Source organism: Gouania willdenowi, chromosome 17 (genome assembly GCF_900634775.1).
Source record: "Gouania willdenowi chromosome 17, fGouWil2.1, whole genome shotgun sequence".
Lineage (NCBI taxonomy): Eukaryota > Metazoa > Chordata > Actinopteri > Blenniiformes > Gobiesocidae > Gouania > Gouania willdenowi.
Genome location: NC_041060.1, coordinates 21,458,099 through 21,478,463, shown reverse-complemented (window position 1 = coordinate 21,478,463; position 20,365 = coordinate 21,458,099). Strand labels below are relative to the sequence as shown.

General features: G+C 39.4%; 1 protein-coding gene across 1 annotated transcript in view; it reads right to left on the bottom strand.

The window, feature by feature from the left end:
* Positions 1–376: 376 nt before the first annotated feature.
* Positions 377–20,365, bottom strand: part of col11a1b (collagen, type XI, alpha 1b) — a 105,253-nt gene continuing 85,264 nt past the window's right edge. Inside the window, exons 48-67 of the mRNA XM_028472063.1 lie at positions 19,872–19,925; positions 19,712–19,765; positions 19,443–19,496; positions 18,351–18,458; positions 18,204–18,257; positions 18,056–18,109; positions 17,714–17,767; positions 11,802–11,855; positions 8,564–8,671; positions 8,392–8,445; positions 8,084–8,137; positions 7,486–7,593; positions 7,228–7,281; positions 7,099–7,134; positions 6,486–6,539; positions 6,088–6,346; positions 5,553–5,665; positions 5,250–5,318; positions 4,728–4,961; positions 377–1,993 (exon numbers count right to left, since the gene is read on the bottom strand). Coding sequence (XP_028327864.1) covers positions 1,847–1,993; positions 4,728–4,961; positions 5,250–5,318; positions 5,553–5,665; positions 6,088–6,346; positions 6,486–6,539; positions 7,099–7,134; positions 7,228–7,281; positions 7,486–7,593; positions 8,084–8,137; positions 8,392–8,445; positions 8,564–8,671; positions 11,802–11,855; positions 17,714–17,767; positions 18,056–18,109; positions 18,204–18,257; positions 18,351–18,458; positions 19,443–19,496; positions 19,712–19,765; positions 19,872–19,925 — 1,776 coding nt within the window. The 3' untranslated portion in view covers positions 377–1,846. The remainder of the gene's footprint in view (positions 1,994–4,727; positions 4,962–5,249; positions 5,319–5,552; positions 5,666–6,087; positions 6,347–6,485; positions 6,540–7,098; positions 7,135–7,227; positions 7,282–7,485; positions 7,594–8,083; positions 8,138–8,391; positions 8,446–8,563; positions 8,672–11,801; positions 11,856–17,713; positions 17,768–18,055; positions 18,110–18,203; positions 18,258–18,350; positions 18,459–19,442; positions 19,497–19,711; positions 19,766–19,871; positions 19,926–20,365) is intronic.

The window sequence follows — 20,365 nt, the reverse complement described above, 5'->3', positions numbered from 1 at the left end:
GGGCTACATTTTAGCAACACATTTTTAACTTTAGAGGCTTGCTGTAGCTTACTGGCCTGTTTTTGCCACTGAGGCAATCTAGCATTGGACTGAACCTTGGTTCATGCATGGGAAGTATAGGATTTCCTCAAAAAAAGAACCTGCACGATAATAGTCGTTTCAAAAGCATAGGATGTCTGGCCCCCTGATCAGGAAGAAAAATCTAAAGTTTTGCATTGCTGTGATGAAATGCACGCTCTCGTCACCTCTGGAGTTTTGACAGGGCAGGACAAGAAACAGCTGCAACCTCTGGAATGCAGATCCTCATTTTTTATTGTTTTTTTTTTTTTTTCTTTTTTTCCAAGCAAGACAAGACTGGTCTGCATCATGTTCATCGTCATGTTGTAGAGTCACTTTATTAAAGGTATGGCTTTATCTTCAAGTGAATGCAATCAATTGTAACGTACATTTGAAAAAAAAGCACCAACCATTTATTAGAGTTGTAAACAAGCGGAGACAGAGTGTAATCACACAGGTTTTTGGAAACGGCTTTAAACGGAGGAAACATAAAGCAGACAGAGATCATTCTGAGTCAGACAATAGACGAAAAAGACTTGAATAAATTTCAGCAGAGACTCCGAGTCCCCAACCCTCCTCGTGAGGGAGCGTCGGATGCAGAAGTTAAAGAGCGTCCCTCTAAAAGCCAATGTAGACATTCAACTCCACGTTCGTCACAATCCAGTTTTAATATTCTTTGAAAGAAGAATTCCAAGCACATGAAGACGTTTTCTTTTTACTGTTACAATGAAAGCATCAACATGAAGGTTCTGCAAAATTCAGACAAATGTAACTATTGAAAAATACTTTTTCTTTAAAAGCTATAGAAACCACAAATCTTGCTTGAGTTTTAGAGCTAGATATGTTCACGTTTTGAATAGAAAAACTGAGGTATTACATCTGACTGGAAGATGAAGCCCCTTTTATTTCTCTTTTTTCTTGATGGCTTTTTTCCTGTTGGCCACACCAACTGGTTTACCAAGTAAAAAAGTAATTAAAAAAAAATGTAGGTAAGTTAAAACTATTTTTCAAGTCAAATGGTATAGTATTTACAAAATGATTAGTTCTTACATCTTACAAATTGGAGCTTTTATCAAGTGTTTTTAATGAATCTGCTCAATAAACATGTTTTTTTGCAACAAATTTGTCCCAAACAGACATTAAATATATATTTATAGGCTTTGTTCTAGAATAGTTTATTAAAAAAAAAAGAAAAAAAAAAGAGGAGAAAACTATAAACCTTAAACGATAAGACACATGCAAGATTGTAAAGTGGATTCCAAAAGAGACAATATTGTACAAAATAATATTAATAACAGTTTTAACAAAAAGCACTAATTGTAGCACCTTGCGTGATTTGCAAATTCTGCACAAAAGCACCTCTGTGGTCGGAGCCAGAGCAGCACCGGTGGCATCAAGAGAGAGAGGCATGATGGGATAAAGGGGAACAAGGGAAGACGGGGATTGGGTCGAGCAGATCCTCTCTCTGTGACTGACAGTGCGCTACTGTTGGCCAGCCACGGCATTAAATGTCCTTCTCCTGATGTCACTCCCATTGCTAAGTTTAAGTCATGTGATTCTGGCCCTACAAGGGCGAGGAGTAGTTTTCCCTGGTCAGCGCTGGCCTGAGTGGATCTTCTTGGCAACAAAAGGAAAAACACAGGTTTTTTTTGCTTCACAGGGAGAGAAGAAGGTAAAGGTTGTCAGATGTCGATCTTGGCATGTGGGTGTTAATATATACCCTCTGGCCCTGTCCTTCAGCGGGGGGTTGGGGGATCAGGGTGGGGGGTAGGGCTTATCAGGGGTGTGTCTATCCCAGGAAACAGACAGGGCCAACCTCAAAACCAAATCTCTGGTTGGAGTCCCCAAAGTCATTCAGCATGACGTCGATGATGGGTAACTGGTCGATGCGGGGAGTGTTGATCTCCATTACCGTCTTTGCATAGCCTTGTTTCACCTGTGGAAAGAAAGAGATTTACTCAAAAAATTATCTATCTCGAAAAAGTTGTTGAAGGAAAAGAGATAAACATCTACAACAGGGATGGGCAATTCTATCACAGCGGGGGCCACATAAATGTGATTGTATCTGATCTGAGGGCCACATTATCAACATTTATGTCAGCATTAGAATAATGATCTGAGCATTAACACGGGGGGGGTGGGTTGTCTTTTTTTGTCTTTGTCTGTGGTTTTGTTGTAATGTCATGTATTTTTCTGTCATTTTCTGCATTTATGTTATTGATTGTGCGTTTTTAGGGTCACTTTCTGTATTTTTGTTGTTATTTTCTGTATTTTCTTGTCATTTTGTGTAATTTCGTTGACAGTTTGTGAGTCTTTGGAGTTATTCTGCAATGTGTGTTTTGTGTTTTCATAGTCATTTTGTTTGTTTAATGGGTTGTTGTGTCTGTCTTTGTTTTCATTTTGTGCATTTTGGGAATGTTGTGTGTGTTTTTGTGTACTTTGTGCATTTTGCTGTCGATTTGTGTGTTTTGGGAGTTATTTTGTGTTTTATGTTGGTCTTTATATTCCTTCCAACTTGTTGAAATACAATTTCTGGGGATTTGTTTTGGGGGCCACACAAAATTAGACCATGTAGCCCCCAGGCCACCAGTTGCCTATGTCTGATCTATAACATAATTCATTTCAATGTAAGTGGTGGATAGAGGATGTTATGTCCCACAGCTTTCACGGGTCAATAGTTGGTGTTGAATGTATTCCCTAATCAATACTGCACAGCAACTAATGTCAATCCAATAACCATTTAAAGCTGATTATTGACCTTAATGTCTCAGTTATACCAGAAAGTAAAAAAACAAATCCTATGTGACCTTTGTTTTGTCACCAATAATAACTTGACATTTATCACCCGATAAAGACAATTGATTGTTTTCACCCTTCTTCAAAGAATAACGTCAAACGTGTTATAAATTATTTATTTTACCTGATAGAGATATTTAAAATACTCTATAAGAGTCTCTTTAAAACTGAACCCAGGGTCTGCATTAAACGATCGTTGTGTTTCTTTAAATGCTAAATGCAGAATACTTTTATAGTGACTTTTGGAAGTGTTTCACAATTGATTACTATGTGATGTTGTGTCTGCAAGTTTTTCTTAATAATCTTTTAAAATAAACTAAAAGCACTTTCTTTTTAGAATCTTCTTTAGTGCATCCATTCTCTTCATGTGTAAACTCTTTACACTCGGGACCAGCAGCGGATCGCTCTGCAGGAGAGAGCATGGGCATCCCAGTGGAGGAGAAGAGGAGGATATTCTAGTAATTCCGAGGAGGAAGATTCTACCAAGAAAATGTTATGTGATGGTTCCAGCCCGCAAAGGAAGCAATATGGCCAGTGACTGCTTGACAAATACTTATGCCAAACTTTACGTATGATTCTGCCATGTGACCCGGATGCTACACTGTGGCTGCCCATGGCTTTTTACACATATATAAAGCGAAAAACGAACAAAACAACTGTACACAAAATGACTCCAAATACATACAAAATAGCAAAAAAAATATGCAAAATGACAAAAAAATGAACAAAAAATATTCCAAAAACTAAAAAAAACTAAAACGAAACACACAAAACTACAGAAAAATGTACAAAACCACAATAAAAAGCACACAAAAACACCATAAACACTCAAACAACAAAATGAGAAAAATGTGCAAAACAAACAAAAAGGATTCCCGAAAAGACAAAAAACCAAAACAAAACATGCAAAATGACAGAAAAATGCACAATATAACTCCAAAAACACAAATCGACAACAAAAAAAGCACACAAAAAACTCCTTAAACACCCAAAACAACAAAAAAACAACACAAAATGACTGCAAATACATACAAAATGACAGAAAAATGCCTAAAAAAAGAAACCCCATATATAGACAACAAAATAAGCCCAAATAACTGTTCCTTTCTGTAGTAATTTTCAGATTGGTCTTAATTCTAAATGCTGACATGGATTTTGATAACATGACCCTTGGATCAGACAGTCACATTTCTGTGACCCCTGCTGTACTAAAAGTTGCATATCTGTGAAATAAAGTAACTGTGTTCCCCTATTCTTCTGTTTGGCTGTAATTTGCAGCAGTGGTTTTCAAACTTTTTTGGCTCAAGTACAACATTTTGCTCAGAATACTATGAAAAGAACAATTATAGAGCATAATGATGGAGGATGAGTGATTACACACATTTTAAAGAATCCCAATTTGTAAATGAACATAATTTTAATAGATTTATTTTATTTGTATTATTTCGGTCATCTCCTGCCTGGTGTGGGACCAAGACTTACCCTTGTATTTTTAGTTCTTGTTCTATTCAAGAAAATTTTCATCATCATTATTATGATTATCATTTTTAACTAAAAATAAACATTATAAAATCCCATATTTTTAATGCTTTCATTTTTTAACTTTCCACTTTCTCTCTCTCAAGTACCCCTAGTAGTGCCATTTGGAGCCCCAATTTGAATTTTCAATTGACTGACTGACTGTGATGCTAAATACAATATTGTGCAGTAATGTTTGCTTATTAATCCTTCATATATAGGGATATAAGCTGGTCTATAACTGTAGGAAACTAGCGTGCCTTATACCCTGAGTAGGCTGAGAAATATCCCATTGAGAATTCACTGCTTTTCTTTTCCAATGATTGCAAACAGAAGGTTAGAAGATGAATGTTTACCGAGCAGCCGTCCGCCAGCGGCTTGATGAAGGGATTATTGTCGTAAGACATTTCCTCATCATTGGAGCCCAGGAAGCGCAGCGCCTTGTCATAGTTGTCGGCCTTGGCGTCGTACCAGGCCACGGACTGATGGCATATGTAGGTGAAGTTCTGCCGCGCTGAGGAGCTCAGCAGCTTCAGGAAGGTCATCTGCACTGTGTTGATCGTGCGTTCTGCCACATCCACGTAGTTCAACTGGAAACAGGACAGGAGAAGACAGCAAAAGGATGAAATAGGAGATTTAAAAAGGGCAAATAGAGGATGGTGAGGCATAGAAAAATATTAAAAAGAGATGAAAAGGCAGAGAACATGAAACAGGAGAGGAAACGAATGAAATGGGAATGGAATGGGCAACTGTGGCAGAGGAGTGAGAAAGAGTTACTGTAAATGAGACACAGTGATAGGGATACAAAATTGAAAAACTTATCTCTAAAGGATGGAAGGTAATGGAAAATAAATTATAGTCTGTGTGGGCTGACTCACGATTTTGCCACGTTTAAATTCACTGAACCATGAGCCTGGAGACTCCTTGGGCCAGTTAGATATTCTTACCTACAAATGCATACCAAGCAGAAATTAATGACAGGAGATTATTAACATACCAATATTACCAAGTGTTTTACACAGCTGTTATACTATGTTTTCTTAAATAGCTGAAATAGGGCTAATCCTAACAAATGTCCCGATAGAATAAAGTTTAATGCCAGCAGTAGATTATCCATAGCTGAGTTTCTAATAATGATTATATTAGTGTGAACAAGTGTGGAAAGAGTGCTGAAAGCTTACTCCTGCAGATTTCTTATCTGGGTAGATACAGGTTTCTCCTCCTGCTGTGAAGTTACAGAAGACTTGAATAGAGTCTCCGATGCAGCCCTGGTTTGGATCAATCCAGTATTCACCTGAGAAACAAACAGTCGTTACACATCAGGGCAGGAAAGGAGGAGGAGGGGGACAAGGAGGAGGGAGGAGCAACCACTTTAGTTCTCCCTCCTTATTATTCACAAATTGATCAACTGCGCCTCCTAAGAGACTTTGGTAACACTTAACTTTACATTAAGTGTCATTGGCTAAATTGTGACACCTTTCGCAAGATTATGACACCTTTGGAGCTATGGTTTGGGTTAGGTGAAGGGATCTAATGGGGTTAGGATTAAGATTAGGGATTAGGGGTTAGGGTAACAAACAACACTTAATGACAGCCTTCATAACACCTTATTCATGCAAACGACAGGTGTTATGTCATAATAATGATGGCGTAATGTCAACCTTTATGTATAAAACTTCAAGTAAAGTGTTACAGAGACTTTTTTCTCCATCATACCATCTGGGAAGTCAGGCTGGCTGAGGCGCAGGTCCTTGCAGGTCCTGGCCGGGTTGTCCTGGGTGCCCAATGGGAACTTCATGCGCTCGATGTCCTGTTTCAGATGGTTGAGGGATCCGAAAACATCCTCCATGCCCTCCATGCCAAGATCGACTCCGTAATCTGCCATCGACTCGTCGCCCTGCACCTCCGCCTGCCGCTTGGTCTTCCTGCTAGACTGTTGCATGGGGAGCGGCTGGATGATGTCACCGGGTGGACCCTGCAAGTCCAAGGACAAAATGCATTCAATGTTCCTAAAGGAGTGTTTAACCATGCACAGGAATCCAGGAAAAATGTCCCTTAAATTAACTGAATAAAAATCTCAAATAGTAATAGTTTATTACAAACAGGCAACTTACGGGTGGTCCTGGTGGCCCAATTAATCCGGAATCTCCTTTCTGACCAGCTGAACCCTGTGAAAACATAAAGTGTGAATCACATATTCTAAAGGGCATTCGCTGAATTTAAGCATAAATGTGTTCAAAAGAGTATTTTAGATGTGTGTTTTTTAAAAATAAATGTGCACGTTTCGTTTATTGGTGAAACAAAATACACATTTTATAATATATACTAGGCATGGGACGATACGCTGAGTTCATGATATGATATGATATGATAGACAATAATGGGCTCGCAATAATAAAATGGAAAACATACAAAAAATTGTAGTTGAAAAACTAATCAAGCTTTTACTTGACTTAAACCCGGACATATAGTATGTATATGACCTTTTCAACTCAATGGGAATTAAAAAACAAAAACAAACATAACTATCAGGTGCATAGTAGTAATTTGTGTGTATTTATTTTTTTATCTGACCCCTTACTTGTGACGTTTTGTTATTTGAATATCTTAACACAATGTATTGCGATATATTGTCCCACATTTATTATATACATTTCTACTACAGGTACCCAATAAACACATGCTCTAAACTGATTGTTTTAAAAATACTGAAAGTTGAGAACTCACAGTAGATCCTTTGGATCCTTTCTGACCTATAGCCCCCTGGTAAAAAACAAGGAAACATTCAAACATGATCATATTTGTAATAAAAAGTGAAACTTACACTTCTTCATTAAAAAAAAAAAAAAGGCTTACAGAAAGTCCAGGAGGACCAGGAGGGCCGAGAGGACCTTGTGAACCACCGACACCCTTAAAACCCACAAAAATTAATCAGCATTCAAGAAATGCAAACCATATTATCACAATTGCTAATTGCAATTGTGTGCAAAGCTACAATATAACAAGTAATCTATTCTAAATACTATTCTGAATAGCAGGCTTTTGGTTTAGCAAAGTATATCTGTGCAGTTTTTTGCTTCTACTAGTTTAACCAGGAACATAAAGCTTACTTACAGCATCACCCTTACCACCTCCAGAACCCTGAGGTCCAGGCAGACCTCTGTCACCTTTCTCTCCAGGTTCGCCCGGAGGTCCAATCAGACCAATTAGACCTGGATGACCCTGGGAAAGACAACATTTTAAACTTTAAAGTCAAATCACTCAGTGCTCATGATCTATTTTAACAGACATATGTTTAATGCTTTGCAAATAACAGAAATACATGCAATGTTGGGCCAGATGACCTCAGTGTCGTTTTATTTCACCTATTAATAATTGCTTTGTTTATTGTGGTTGCCATACTTAACAATGGTGGTCTGTCCCAACACCTGCTGCTAGGCAGAGTTATCACCATCTGCTTCCCTCTGCTGCCTACTGGCACTAAACCAATGACCATTAGAAACAAAATTGAGCTTATATCTATTCATCCCCTGCATTCAATCTCCCTGCGGAGCACAACAATTCTGCATCGTGCTGAGACGGACTAAGGATAAATATATAGGAAATTAACCCAGCTCTTTGCTTACTTTAGAAGCCTTAGATAAGGCATTTCAGTAGCTATGAGAAATACTCAATAAGAAAATTGGAGACTAGCATCCCAGTATGAACTTGCCTTTTCTCCTTTGAATCCAGAGTCACCTTTCATACCAGGAAGTCCAGGGGGGCCCTTCAGAAGTAAAAATTTGTCAGTGTAAGGCATTTGCATAATTGTAGTGATCTTTAAACTGATGGTAGGGATTCTCCTTCTGACCCAGGCATTAACCAATACATTTTGCAACAACATCTTAAAAGTAGACTTTTCTTCTGAAATTGAATAATTACAAATAAAAACATCACACCCAAGGTAAAGCAGTGTAACTAAGGTTACTGCAGAACTGACTGCATGTGTTTGATAATTTGAAAAACAAATAAATGTCTTACAATCGGTCCAGGTGGACCATCTTGACCCGAAGCACCGGGAAGACCTTGCTCACCCTGAAAAACAAACAAAAACACTTCCAGTCTTATACTCGTCTCATTATTTATACCTGCTTTTCCTAAATAGGGTCGCAGGGGATGTCTTGCTGATTTCAAATGAGAAAAGTCTACTCACAACAGCACCGGGGATTCCACGCAGACCCGTGGCGCCAGCTTTTCCAGGGGGTCCCTGAGGTCCCACAGGTCCCGTTTTACCAACAGGTCCCTCTGCTCCACCTTCACCCTGTCAAATGCATTGCTATGTATTCAGGATTTCTTACGCCACTTTTATTGATTTAACCCTCCTATTATCCTTGTCTGTCTGTCTGTCTGTCTGTCTGTCTGTCTGTCTGTCTATCTGTCTGTGTTTGACCTTACATCCCCACACCTGCAGGTCTTGAGTGCATACTTTTGACTTGACATGGCATGGGGGGTTCTCTCATGACAACGTTCCCATACCATGGAGATGAATTTGTGTGTGTGTATGCGTGACCTACTACTCACACCTGATAAAGTAGAAATGATATTTCCTGTACTATGAACAGCTGGGAATCACCATTAGGACATTGGTAGTTCATGTCAACTAAGGGAGGAACAAACATATAAAAGCTTGCACTGTAGCTCTTTATTCAAATTGTTCCTCATTGTGCTCTGTGTGCATTGTAATCTGCACGCTTTCTCTTTCTCTTGAAAATGTCCTGTAGGAAATCTTTTACTGTCAATGACGTTTTGGAACAGCTCTTTCACAGTGAAAGTGACGTAGAGGAGATTGTGTCTCAGACAGAGAACTTTGTAGAATAACCCCAAATATGTTACAGAAAAATATTTTTATGAGAGAAGGGGGTGGGGTCATCAACATCAATCAATTAAACTTAGAAAAGATTTGGTTGAAAAATTTTGAAGATAAACACTAAAACTGAAAGTTTGACCTGGTGGTGGCGCAGCAGGAAAGGTCATAACATTACCACAACCAATAGGGTTCATACTCTTGTGGGCATAAATGCTAATTCAAAAGTTTGGCCTTGTGGTGGCGCTAGAGAACAGGTCAAGGTTTCATTATTAATGACTTATTTATGTATTCAACACATAAACAAAATGCCTGACACAAAAACTTGGTCAGCAATTTTCGGGAAAACCTTTTCATATCCCTGGGGGTCAGATTGACCCCAAGGGTAAATGGTGTTGAGGATAATAGGAGGGTTAATAAACAAGGAAACAAACCCCAATCCCATACACATACATGTGCAAACCCTAAAGCTTATGAATGTTTCTTTAGACACTTTTATTTAACTTAAAAAAAATTGAAAAAAATCATTCACATGCTGATCTTTCCTCGAAGAAACTTCAATATGTGACTGGTTGTAATCCTTTGTCTCTGAGTAGCAGCAGCTAGTTTTCACATATTGCAGCTCCTTAGATGTCATTTAGACGAGGATGATAGGATGAACGAACAAAATCATTCTGACAACCAATTAGGGCTGTGTTTGACACCCTCTGTTCAGCACACAGGCTTTGTCTTGTCCACATCAAATCAAGTCTAATCCTCTACCTTGATGTTGATAGAAGGTGCACTTTTGTGTACGCGCGTCTGTTTGCTACAAAGAGGAAAGGAAATGAATGGATACAAAAGGAACAGCAAGGCTCTGCCTGAAAAGTGGCACGTTTTCTATCTGTGTGATGACAAGCCATTTCTTAAAGGCTCTCACTAACATCCAGTTTGTTTTGCTCAGTAGAAGCACCAACATTGTGCTGTGGAGTTGGATAAAGCCATCAAAAATCCCCCAAGAAACCTCATTACTTTTTTTGTGGGGGGATAAATTGCCCAAGTCTACAAACATACAGAGCACCTGAGAAGAAAAGCTCCATCTGAGAAAAAAAAAACAAGGTGGCTAAAAAAAAAAAGTTGCTCTGTTTTAATCAACTGCTTACAAACTTTTAAATAGTTATGTACGGCTGGGACTGAAGCATCAGCGTGGCTGGACACCTCATTAAAGCGACTTGATTCACTATGTCCAGTGACAAACAGGTTCATTATGGCTTCATTGTGTCATTTGAATGCTTTACTGCCAATACTGTTTACCCAGCTCCCAGTTTCACTACCATAGGCTCTCACTCTCTGCACTTCATTAGGCTTACACCAGGGTTGGGCTCAATTATAATTGTAATCGCATAATTGTTAATTCATTACAATTGTAATTGTAATTGAAAACATCTGTTGCTGTTGTAAAAATAATGTAATTGTATTTGAGTTTAGATAGTTGACTTTGTAATTGGAATTGGCATGGAAATTCTATAAAAAACAATTAATTGAAGTGTATTTTACAGCTGATTTAAGTCTTCAAAACAGACCGGTTATCATAAGCGATGCTAACAGAAAGCTAACACAAGAGGAAGCTTACATTTTATGTTTTGTTTTGTTTTTCTATTAAAAGCACAGTAATTGTGATTAAGTGAATTTGAACTTTAGTATTTGAGAATGTAATTGTAAAATAATAATTGTAATTTTAATTGTAATTTAAAAAAAAAAAAACATAATCATAATCTAATTGTGGTGGAAGATGGATAATTGAAAAATGTAACCTGGCTTACACATTTTAGGACATGCTAAGGTGATCCTGAACATTCTATAGGAGTCTTGCATAGGAGGCCTTTATATGGTGCACCAAGCATTTTTAATGACGTTCCTATAATTGCGTAAAATGGTATGATGTACTGTTTTATTTCAAACAAATGCAATAATACAAGAAACAATATTATAATACAAAATATTTGATGCAGATGGCTTCCCTCCAGAAACCCCCCTCAAAAAACCCAACAATAATTGCACATATTACTGCATACACCTACTTTTTGTGTTTGAAAGGGAGTGGGTGGAAGTATAAATGTATTAGTCCTATGCCTTAACCATTAAATTCAATTACATTTAAATGACTTTGTCCTTGAAGGGGCATGAAATACCATACCAGCACCATGGCACATTCTGACATAACAGTAGTTTAAAACTTTAAAAGTGTGTAAGTATTAAGACCACACATCACTGACTTGTGATGTGATTTTTCTAGATTGACATTGCCTTGCTCTGTTCGCTCCTCATTTCCCACAAACCCTAACCAGATAATCGTTTCCCACTCCGTCATCATTTACGCGAGCTCGAGTGGAAAAATGTTGAGTTTATTAAATAAAACCTTTTATTTTTTGCAAGTACAAAAATACATTTTAATTTAATAGAACAGCGCCATGAGACCTGCACAATCTAGGATTTAACTATCCTGAGACAGGTTAGATCGACTCTTCTAATGATGTGTTGCTGCCATGGTAACTCTGATTTTGCCTCTACCTCATTTTACTGTCTGTGGTTTGTTTGTTTAACTTACCTTTGATCCCTTTTCTCCCTGTCTTCCCTCCTGACCGGCTGGTCCAACAGGTCCCTGTAAAAAAAAAAAACAGCACACACTCAACTTAAACTATGTCACAATGCAACCTTTGATGGATTCATTCAACATTCAGTATGACCTTGAATAATAGAGGCCAACACAGGGTCAGGCAACCTTAATGGAAGCAAAACCCATCAGTACTGTCAGCAAACAGCCTCTGGCCTGAACCCTGTGAGCGGGCCATTAAAACCATAATCAAACAGAGTAACATCGGCCTATATGATGTTAGTTATTGGGTTTTGTAAATGTGCATTAGTGAAAGTGTGTTTGTACTGCTGCATGTTTGTGCAGATGAGGCGAAACTGATAAATGAGCTCCCAAATATTGGAAGCAACTCATGCTGAAGTGAAAATACTTTGATAAAGGATGACAAATCACATCAAAAATCTTCAATGATAAGGACATGGAGCTGGACTCCCCTCTCGCTCACCTGACGGCTGGCTTCAGGAATACTAAATAAGTGGTGAACACAGCCGTGTATCATCAAGCATTCAAGCCTGTAGCCACCGAATCAAAAACAGGCTAACTAATGTGACCACTGCATAATGATCTGGCCGTGTAGTGCCACCTGAGGTAGAAACTTTTTCAACACAGCATTTCAAATGATGCTAGAGTCGCAGCCTGGTAATTATTTGGAGCCAAACAACCTTTTGGTCGATTCGACGTCTTCACACAAGCAATTACAAGTCCTCATTTGAAAACCTGAATGTTAAAACTGCAGTCAAACAAACAACAAAAGACATGACTGGTTACAAAAGATTTGTTACTGACTGTTTTGTATTGAAGTTTACAACTGTATTTTAAACGTTGTTTTTCTCAGTGTTGGTTTTATGTGTATGTACTGTAGCATTGATTCTTTCCAAAAGAAAGACATAATTTCAAACACAATTCAGTACCGTACAAGAAAGTTTTCTTCATTATGATTAAAATAACAAAGGCAGAACAATCAATGCATTTTTATCAATCTTATGTCTATTGTTGGGGAAATGCTTGGACGAGAGGAGTAGAAAAAACATAAGACACCCTCTGAGAGCATACGACGTTATAATTCACCAATGTCAGAAGGAATGATAGCAACAGAAGTAGGACAGTTGGCTGCAATGCCAGCATCAGTGGTGCAGACTCACTCCCTGGTAGAGGTTATCCATGTGATGTGTATGCGAGGGGACAGAGTCCTCTAGATGAAGACATCAGTGGCTTTGGAGGTGCGCCAGAAGCATTTGTTATCAAAACTTTAATTTATGGGGCACAATGAATAGAATAGTGTGTTATCCTAATTTGTGCTCGTGAGTAGAAAGCTCAACTTCCATCCATCCATCCATCTTCATACCCGCTTATTCCCGTTTATCAGGGTCGCGGGGATCTGCCGGTGCCAATCTCTGGCTCTCATAGGGCGCTGGGCGGGGGTACACCCTGGACAAGGCGCCAGTCCATCACAGGGCAACACAGACAGACAATCACTCACTCACTCATTCACTGCTATGGGTAATTTAGAGACTCCAATCAACCTTACAGTCATGTTTTTGGATTGTGGGAGGAAGCCGGAGTACCCGGAGGAAACCCATGCAGCACGGGGATAACATGCAAACTCCACACAGAAAGGACCCAAGTGTCTATCCCAGGGCTTGAACCCAGGACATTCTTGCTGTGAGGCGGATGTGCTAACCACTAAGCCACCGTTAAATGGGTTGGGGCTTAAAGAGACATTGGCTTCGTTTGGTTCTGAGATGTTTCGTCTCGATTAAAGCTCTACTGTGTCCATCCTCCGCGTTTGCGCATCATCCGCGGCCTCTGCGAGTGTGTTCCAATATTACGGCAGGTCCCACATAATACTTCATTTAAATTTGAAAAATGCATCTTGGTGCTCCTGCTGCCTTTGGCAGATTGCCAGAATGCACTGCGACCGAGCAAAAAGAACCAATCAGAGCCAGGATTGTGTTTGATGGACTATCTGACAGCTGTTGCTCACAGTCCCACCCCCTTCCCGCGGTTGGAGCGCCGTTTCTTTTACAGTGTATGGTCTGGAGGAGTAGAACATGGAATTAGCAACTTTTCTGCTTGAAAGGTAATTACTGCTGCTTGATTTACATTATGTTTGATTTGTAATTGTTATACTAGAACTCTGTAGTGCATGTGTTGTTCGGGTGTGCGCAGCAGCCTCCATGTGGGCTGCTGTAAGTGACATTGTGTTGTTGCTGAGGTGTGTGCACATTGAGAAGGAAAAGTGCTGCAGTGATATGCTTTTAACAGAGCGTGTTATATTACTGTGATAGTGCTGCCGGACTAACGATAGCTTGTTAGCTCCTCTGAGGGAGGGACTTTGGAAAGTTTAGCGGCAGAGCAAGAGAGCAGTGGGGAGGGAGGGGGAGAGCGGGATCTGAGATTTGCGGACTGCATCTTTAAAAGAAGGCTGCAACAAAGATAAAAGAAAGAAAAAAAAAAATACTTTAGCTTTACTTCACTGAATTTGGCCCTCAGAATTATACGTTTCAAAATGTTCTGCACCAGTGACGGTCGCTCGCGTGCCATGCTATGCTGTGAGAAATTCCTGGTGAGAACCCTGAATATTCTCACCAGGCCAACCATACCTGAACAATTTCACATTTATAAAGAGTCAACAATTATATAAAAGAAAAAACAATATAAAGTACTACTTTGATCAAAATACAGAGAAGTACTACAATAGACTCAAAATTACAAAGTACTGTATTTTATTTTAGATCGCAACTAATATGGCAAAGCGCCCTATCTGTGTATTTTACAGCCAGTCGGCAGCAACATCTAGTGAGAAAAAATGTAAATTGTGAGTCACTTGGAAATTTGAATTCTGCGTAAACGTAAAACATATTGACTTTGCACTTTGCTGAAAAAAAACAGTAAAAACGTTACATTAGATTTAGTTAAATAATGCAGTATACCATAAAGTATCAAAAACAGTACCTTAAGTGTTTTCATATCTGATTGCGCTCTGGGCCGAATCAAAAAAGCAGAATCTGGTTTCTACTTTCTAAAGTAGAGCAGACGAACAGTTAGCATAGCAACCTAGCGGCAGCCTGATTACAGAAAACTGGTGTTTTCCAAACTGGAGATTTGAATAGTCCAAAATGTTATTTTTTCAAAAAAGGTTACGCAGCAGAAAAAAACTGGGAACATCAGAATTAGTTAAATATTTATTTATTTGAAAACAAAGAAAAAGAAACGGTCTTCATCACATCAACTAGATACAAGAAAACTTGCAAAATCGGCAGTGAATCAAATACCTATTTTCCCCACTGTATATATAATTTATATAAAAACTTCCCTGCACAGAATATACAGGGAGGCTTTATATTGTAAGACAGCAACCGATGCGCTGTGAAGTGCACCCAGAGAGGCACTTCAGCCAATAATAGGTCTGCTCACTCAAAAAACAACGCGTGTGTTTTGGTTTGTTCAGCAGTGTAAATGTGCTGTCATCATGCAACGTCTAATAGACAGACATCCATAGCTAGACGGTAGAGGGTAGAGGCCGTCCCCTCAGGGGGGTGATGTTGAGGTGCATTTAAATTTGGTGGGCACAGTGGACCAACGGACAGGACAAATGGTGCGGACGGACATGCAGCACAGCAGGTCCTAGAGTCACGACCAGAAATTCACATCCGGGGCAGACCCCGACCCACATGGAGCACCACAACACCCCCCAGCCCCCGTTTTGTGGTTAAGAAGGTGTTCGAGTGCAATGAAAGAAATGTTCAAACCATGTGAACAGACAGTTTTTCTTAGACTGGCAGGCGTCTTTTTTTTCTTTTAAATTGTTCAGCTTTATTGTCTCTTGAATTGACTCCCATCGTTCCTGAGATCTTAGCAGTAATTCTTTTTTCATATTAAGCTCATTGACGGCTATTCTCATGATCGAATAGGTTTGTTCAGAGTCAATCTCAAACGTGACTCTGTCCTCCTTCAACTGCTGTATTTTATCTTCAATATTAGCATTTACAGACATAACTTGGGAAACATCTTCTCGTAGGACTTTGTTCTCCTTGAGCAGAGCTGCAATCACTACCTTAGGATCTAAAAACTGAATTTCTGACAGGTTTAAACGGAGCATCTTCGCCAAAAAAAACCAAGGCTCTACTTTTTCTTCTTTGTTTAGTTTTCTGACGGGTGGCACCTAGCGTTACAGGTACGTTACAGCCAAAAAGCAAGGCTCAAAGGCAGGATTCTGACATTAAAGTTAGGGTTCCAAAAAGAAAGAACATTTAGGCCAAGTCAGGGCTCCAATTGGCCAAAGGCAGAGTTCCAATGATGACATCATAGGCCAGTGGTTCAAAACTGGAGGAGGGGTGTGACTTCATAAAAAAAAAGTGTGTGTGTGGGGGGGGGGACCACACCGGCCCTATGGAGCACCATGTCACCCCTCCGCCCCCAAACACAAATGGGTGCCAACCACACTCCCAAGTGGTCCAGGGGTAATTACTGCAGCAGCCCACAGCAACCCCCGGCCGGCACCTAGTGACCCCAAACACGGGAGCCGGCTCCACCGCACCCCCAGAGTTTTAGCCGGGTTTTCACTTGAAAGGCTCTATAGATACAGTAAGTGACTCTCTTGAACCAAGGTGAACGGTGAGCGAGCGCCATTCACAAACGCCAGAATGAACACGCTCACAATGTTCAACAGGCAGAAAAACAGTATGTTCAGTTAACGTTATCTCAAAATATTAATGAGTTTGTGAGAATGTAACCCCTTCTGCTCCTCAGCCACAAACAGAGGGGGACAGTTGCTCAAAAACTCAATAATCATAGAGCTACAGGCCGTGGGGATAGACTTAGGCAAGTACACCATATTCGGGCGTAATTTAACCTTAGACCCATCTGGAGTGAACTGGGTACAAGAGGGATGCACGAACAAAGCAAGAAGGCTGCCAACACGCTTTACAGAAAAAAAAGCAAGTACCAGTGCAGTTCTATATGAAAAAAATTACGTATCTGCAAACTTAATAAGCTTGAATGGGGGTCCACAAAGAGCCTCAAGCACCAACACTAAATTCCATGAGGGAATGCTTGATTTAAATACAGACCTCTCCTTGCAGACTCCCTTAAGGAAGCGTATGGATAGAATAGAATAGAATAGACCTTTATTGATCCCCATTTGGGAATTCAGACGTTGCAGCAACACCATAGAATAGCAAAAGTAAACAGTAAGAACAAAAATAAATACCAACATAGGATAATAGCGAAAATATACAACTGTCAGCTGAAAAAGCAAAATGGAGCCTAAAATTAGCGCTCCGTGAGTAGGCAGCATCGATTTTAGCCTGACTTCGTAGAGGTTCTTAGCAAAGTGAAGAGCGTAAGAACTGAAGCATGACTGTGATGGGTGCATGTATATATGTGCAGGTGAGGCCTCACATACGTCATCACAGATCATCTGCCGTAAAGGCATGAATAGAGGTGTCTTCAGTCGGCCACTTGGGGGCGTTATATCCTATACTATATGTGTTGTACTGAGTGAAACCATTTCTGCTGTCATTTGATGCGACAGAAAGGCCAACGTGGGCCAGGAATTACTGTGACGAGGCAATTTCCTGACATTACCACCAGCAATAGTCCGACCTCTTTTATATAACTGCCTGTCAAACTCCCAATATGTTGATATTAACTGGATGATCACTGTCTGCAATTACTGCTTATTCTAGACACTCAGTTTAACTAATGAATATAATTTCCTGTCAAACACAATAAGATCAATTTTAGACCAGGGCATACAATCATAAATATGCATCACTCTACATTAGTAACTAAACTCTCTGAACATTTTTAAAGCCAAAAAAAAAAAAAAAACCTCTAATGTTGAATTTTTATAATGAACTCACCCTTTTACCGGGAGGTCCTGGCACTCCAGCTTCACCAGATGGACCTGGAGGGCCCTAAAGTAGAGCAGATAGGATACTTAACTTCACTTTATAAAAATGGAGGGTTATGACATGATGTGTTTCTATGGTTTCATAGTCGTAGAAAGCGTTAACCATTTGCATATGTTATGCATTTAAAAAAAAAAGATTTCAGTTCCTCTCTGAGTCATTTCAGAACACTATTCTAGTTCGAAGTTAACTTTTTGGCATGACAGAGTGAAAAAAGGCACTTGGAGTGAAATGAATATACTATATATATGAATATATGAATTGAGTGAATGCTTAACTATCCCACAGACTTACAGGTTGTCCTAACTCTCCATCATCTCCTTTGTCACCAGCTAAACCATCCAGACCCTGAAGACAACACAAAGGCCAATGACATCTAACATCAGGTATCAGATACCATGTCATTTTAATGATGACTATGGTGATAAAATGTAGCACTTACAGCAGCACCAGGCTCACCGGGAGGACCTGGATCTCCTGGGAATCCGACAGGACCCTGAAGACAAATGTGAACACAGAGTTAACTGAGCTTGATGTGTCTGTCGGTGTGTGTGTGTGTGGGGGGGGGTTTCCAAAACAGCGGACGTACAGAGTTACCCTTGGAACCGTCATCACCAGGGGGTCCACGGCCACCAGGGGGTCCAGCAGCTCCTGGGGGTCCGGTTTCCCCCTTTTCACCAGTCTCTCCTTTAGGGCCCTGAAAAATGTTATATAACTCATTACCTTACAGCAGCATTTCCAAAACCATGGGACAAAACTAAAACTGCTGAGATACAGTATTTCTGAGAATCTCAAGTTGGCATTGGAAAAGTAACTTTTACTTCTTTTCTTTGCCAATTCATAATTGGCTAACACTTAATAGGTATAATATTTAATAAACTGTACTTAATCACTATTTGGTCCCAAGCCCAGACCAGAAAGTCTAAATTATAAACACGAAGCAGCAGGTCTAAGTAGCTAAATTAAGTATTTTAAAAAACTGGCTATCCTTTGCAGCCCTCAACAAAATAACGCAAATATACACATTTCAGATCAAAAGATCTAATGTGAAATAATATATGTGATTATGTTAAATGGACTCAAATTTTGGGTTGTACTCTTAATTGCAGCATTGGTGGAGAATCGTTAGAAGCGGAGAGCCTCTGTAGTCAATGCTAGAGTGACACCTTAAATATAATCTTGTTGTGATGCAAAGTCAGACTCAAGAGGAGTGAGGAACTCAGACGAAGGTCGGATTTTGGTGTCTCTGCTCTGCTCTGAATGCCCACAGCGGATACCCACTTAACCAATAACCTAGAATCAACTACAAAGAGAATTTAATGAAACATAATGCTCGTAATATTTCACATATTAAAATCAAACCACATTGACTTCTACTATTGACTTTTTGTTTAACTTAATATTATTGTTTTTTAAAGCGATAAGACATAAATGTGTTGTTGAGAAACCTCTACTTTGGAAACATTCTACTAACTTCAATTGAAAATCGTTCAGAGCTGGACTGACACAGTACAAAGAAAAAAAATGATAAAATTCTACTGGATAGGTACACTTTAGGGAGAATGAGATTTTAATGGACTATATGTATTTGAATGTAGATCATTTACCTGCAGCTTGTCACGTATAATAGACGAAAATTAACACGTAGATAAAGAAAATGATTGTATAACACAATACTCACTTTTCCACCAGGCTCTCCTTGGGATCCTGGGTTGCCAGCCTCGCCAGATTCTCCCTAAGATGTCACATTATAAAAAACAAGCTTTTAATGTGTGCTGAGCTATTACCATGCATGCAGACATTGTCATCATCATCATAGGCTTGCTATCGAGTGGATAATAAGCTACGTCTGTGCTCTCGTTTTTGCATATTTATACTTCACAGCAGCCCACTTCAAGGCAATAATCACATTCAGTGCTACATTCACTGCATTAGTAAAAGCATTCTTACCTTTTCACCCACAGCTCCCATTGAACCTATACCTCCAGGAGGACCCTGTGAGCCCTGCAATTAAAACACATCGACACCAATTATAGCCAATGAGAACAACAAAAATGTATTTTGACAAGGTTTAACTGTGTCGTCCACCAGATATCAAATACCAACTTACATCAGCTCCGCTGGGACCCTGAGGACCTCGGGGGCCTGGAGGACCAGGTGGACCCTGACAGAAAGAGAGAGGCAGCTATAATTAAAACCACATTTTATTTAACAAAAACTACCATCAGGGTCTAATGAACTTGAACAGTGCAAAGGTTTTTAATAATCAGTGTTAGCATTTTCTTTCGACTTGAAATCAAACTTTGGATGGCTGCATACAAATTGTCTACAACTTTCAGCACAATAGTTTGGGGGTAAAAGCCCTTCACACACTGAAATATGTCAACAAAAACAAAAGAAATCTGGGTTTATGAAAAAATGTGTAATATGGTTAATGAGAGAAAACTGTCTGGGTCTGTGACTATATACACATGGCATATTGTCATCTAACACTTTTTAACACTTGTTTAGGCATTTATCACCTTTCAATAAGATTTCTGAGACAAGTGTCAAAGCTATTTCCTCATGTTTATTTATTGAATAAGGCATCATGTCTTCGATGAC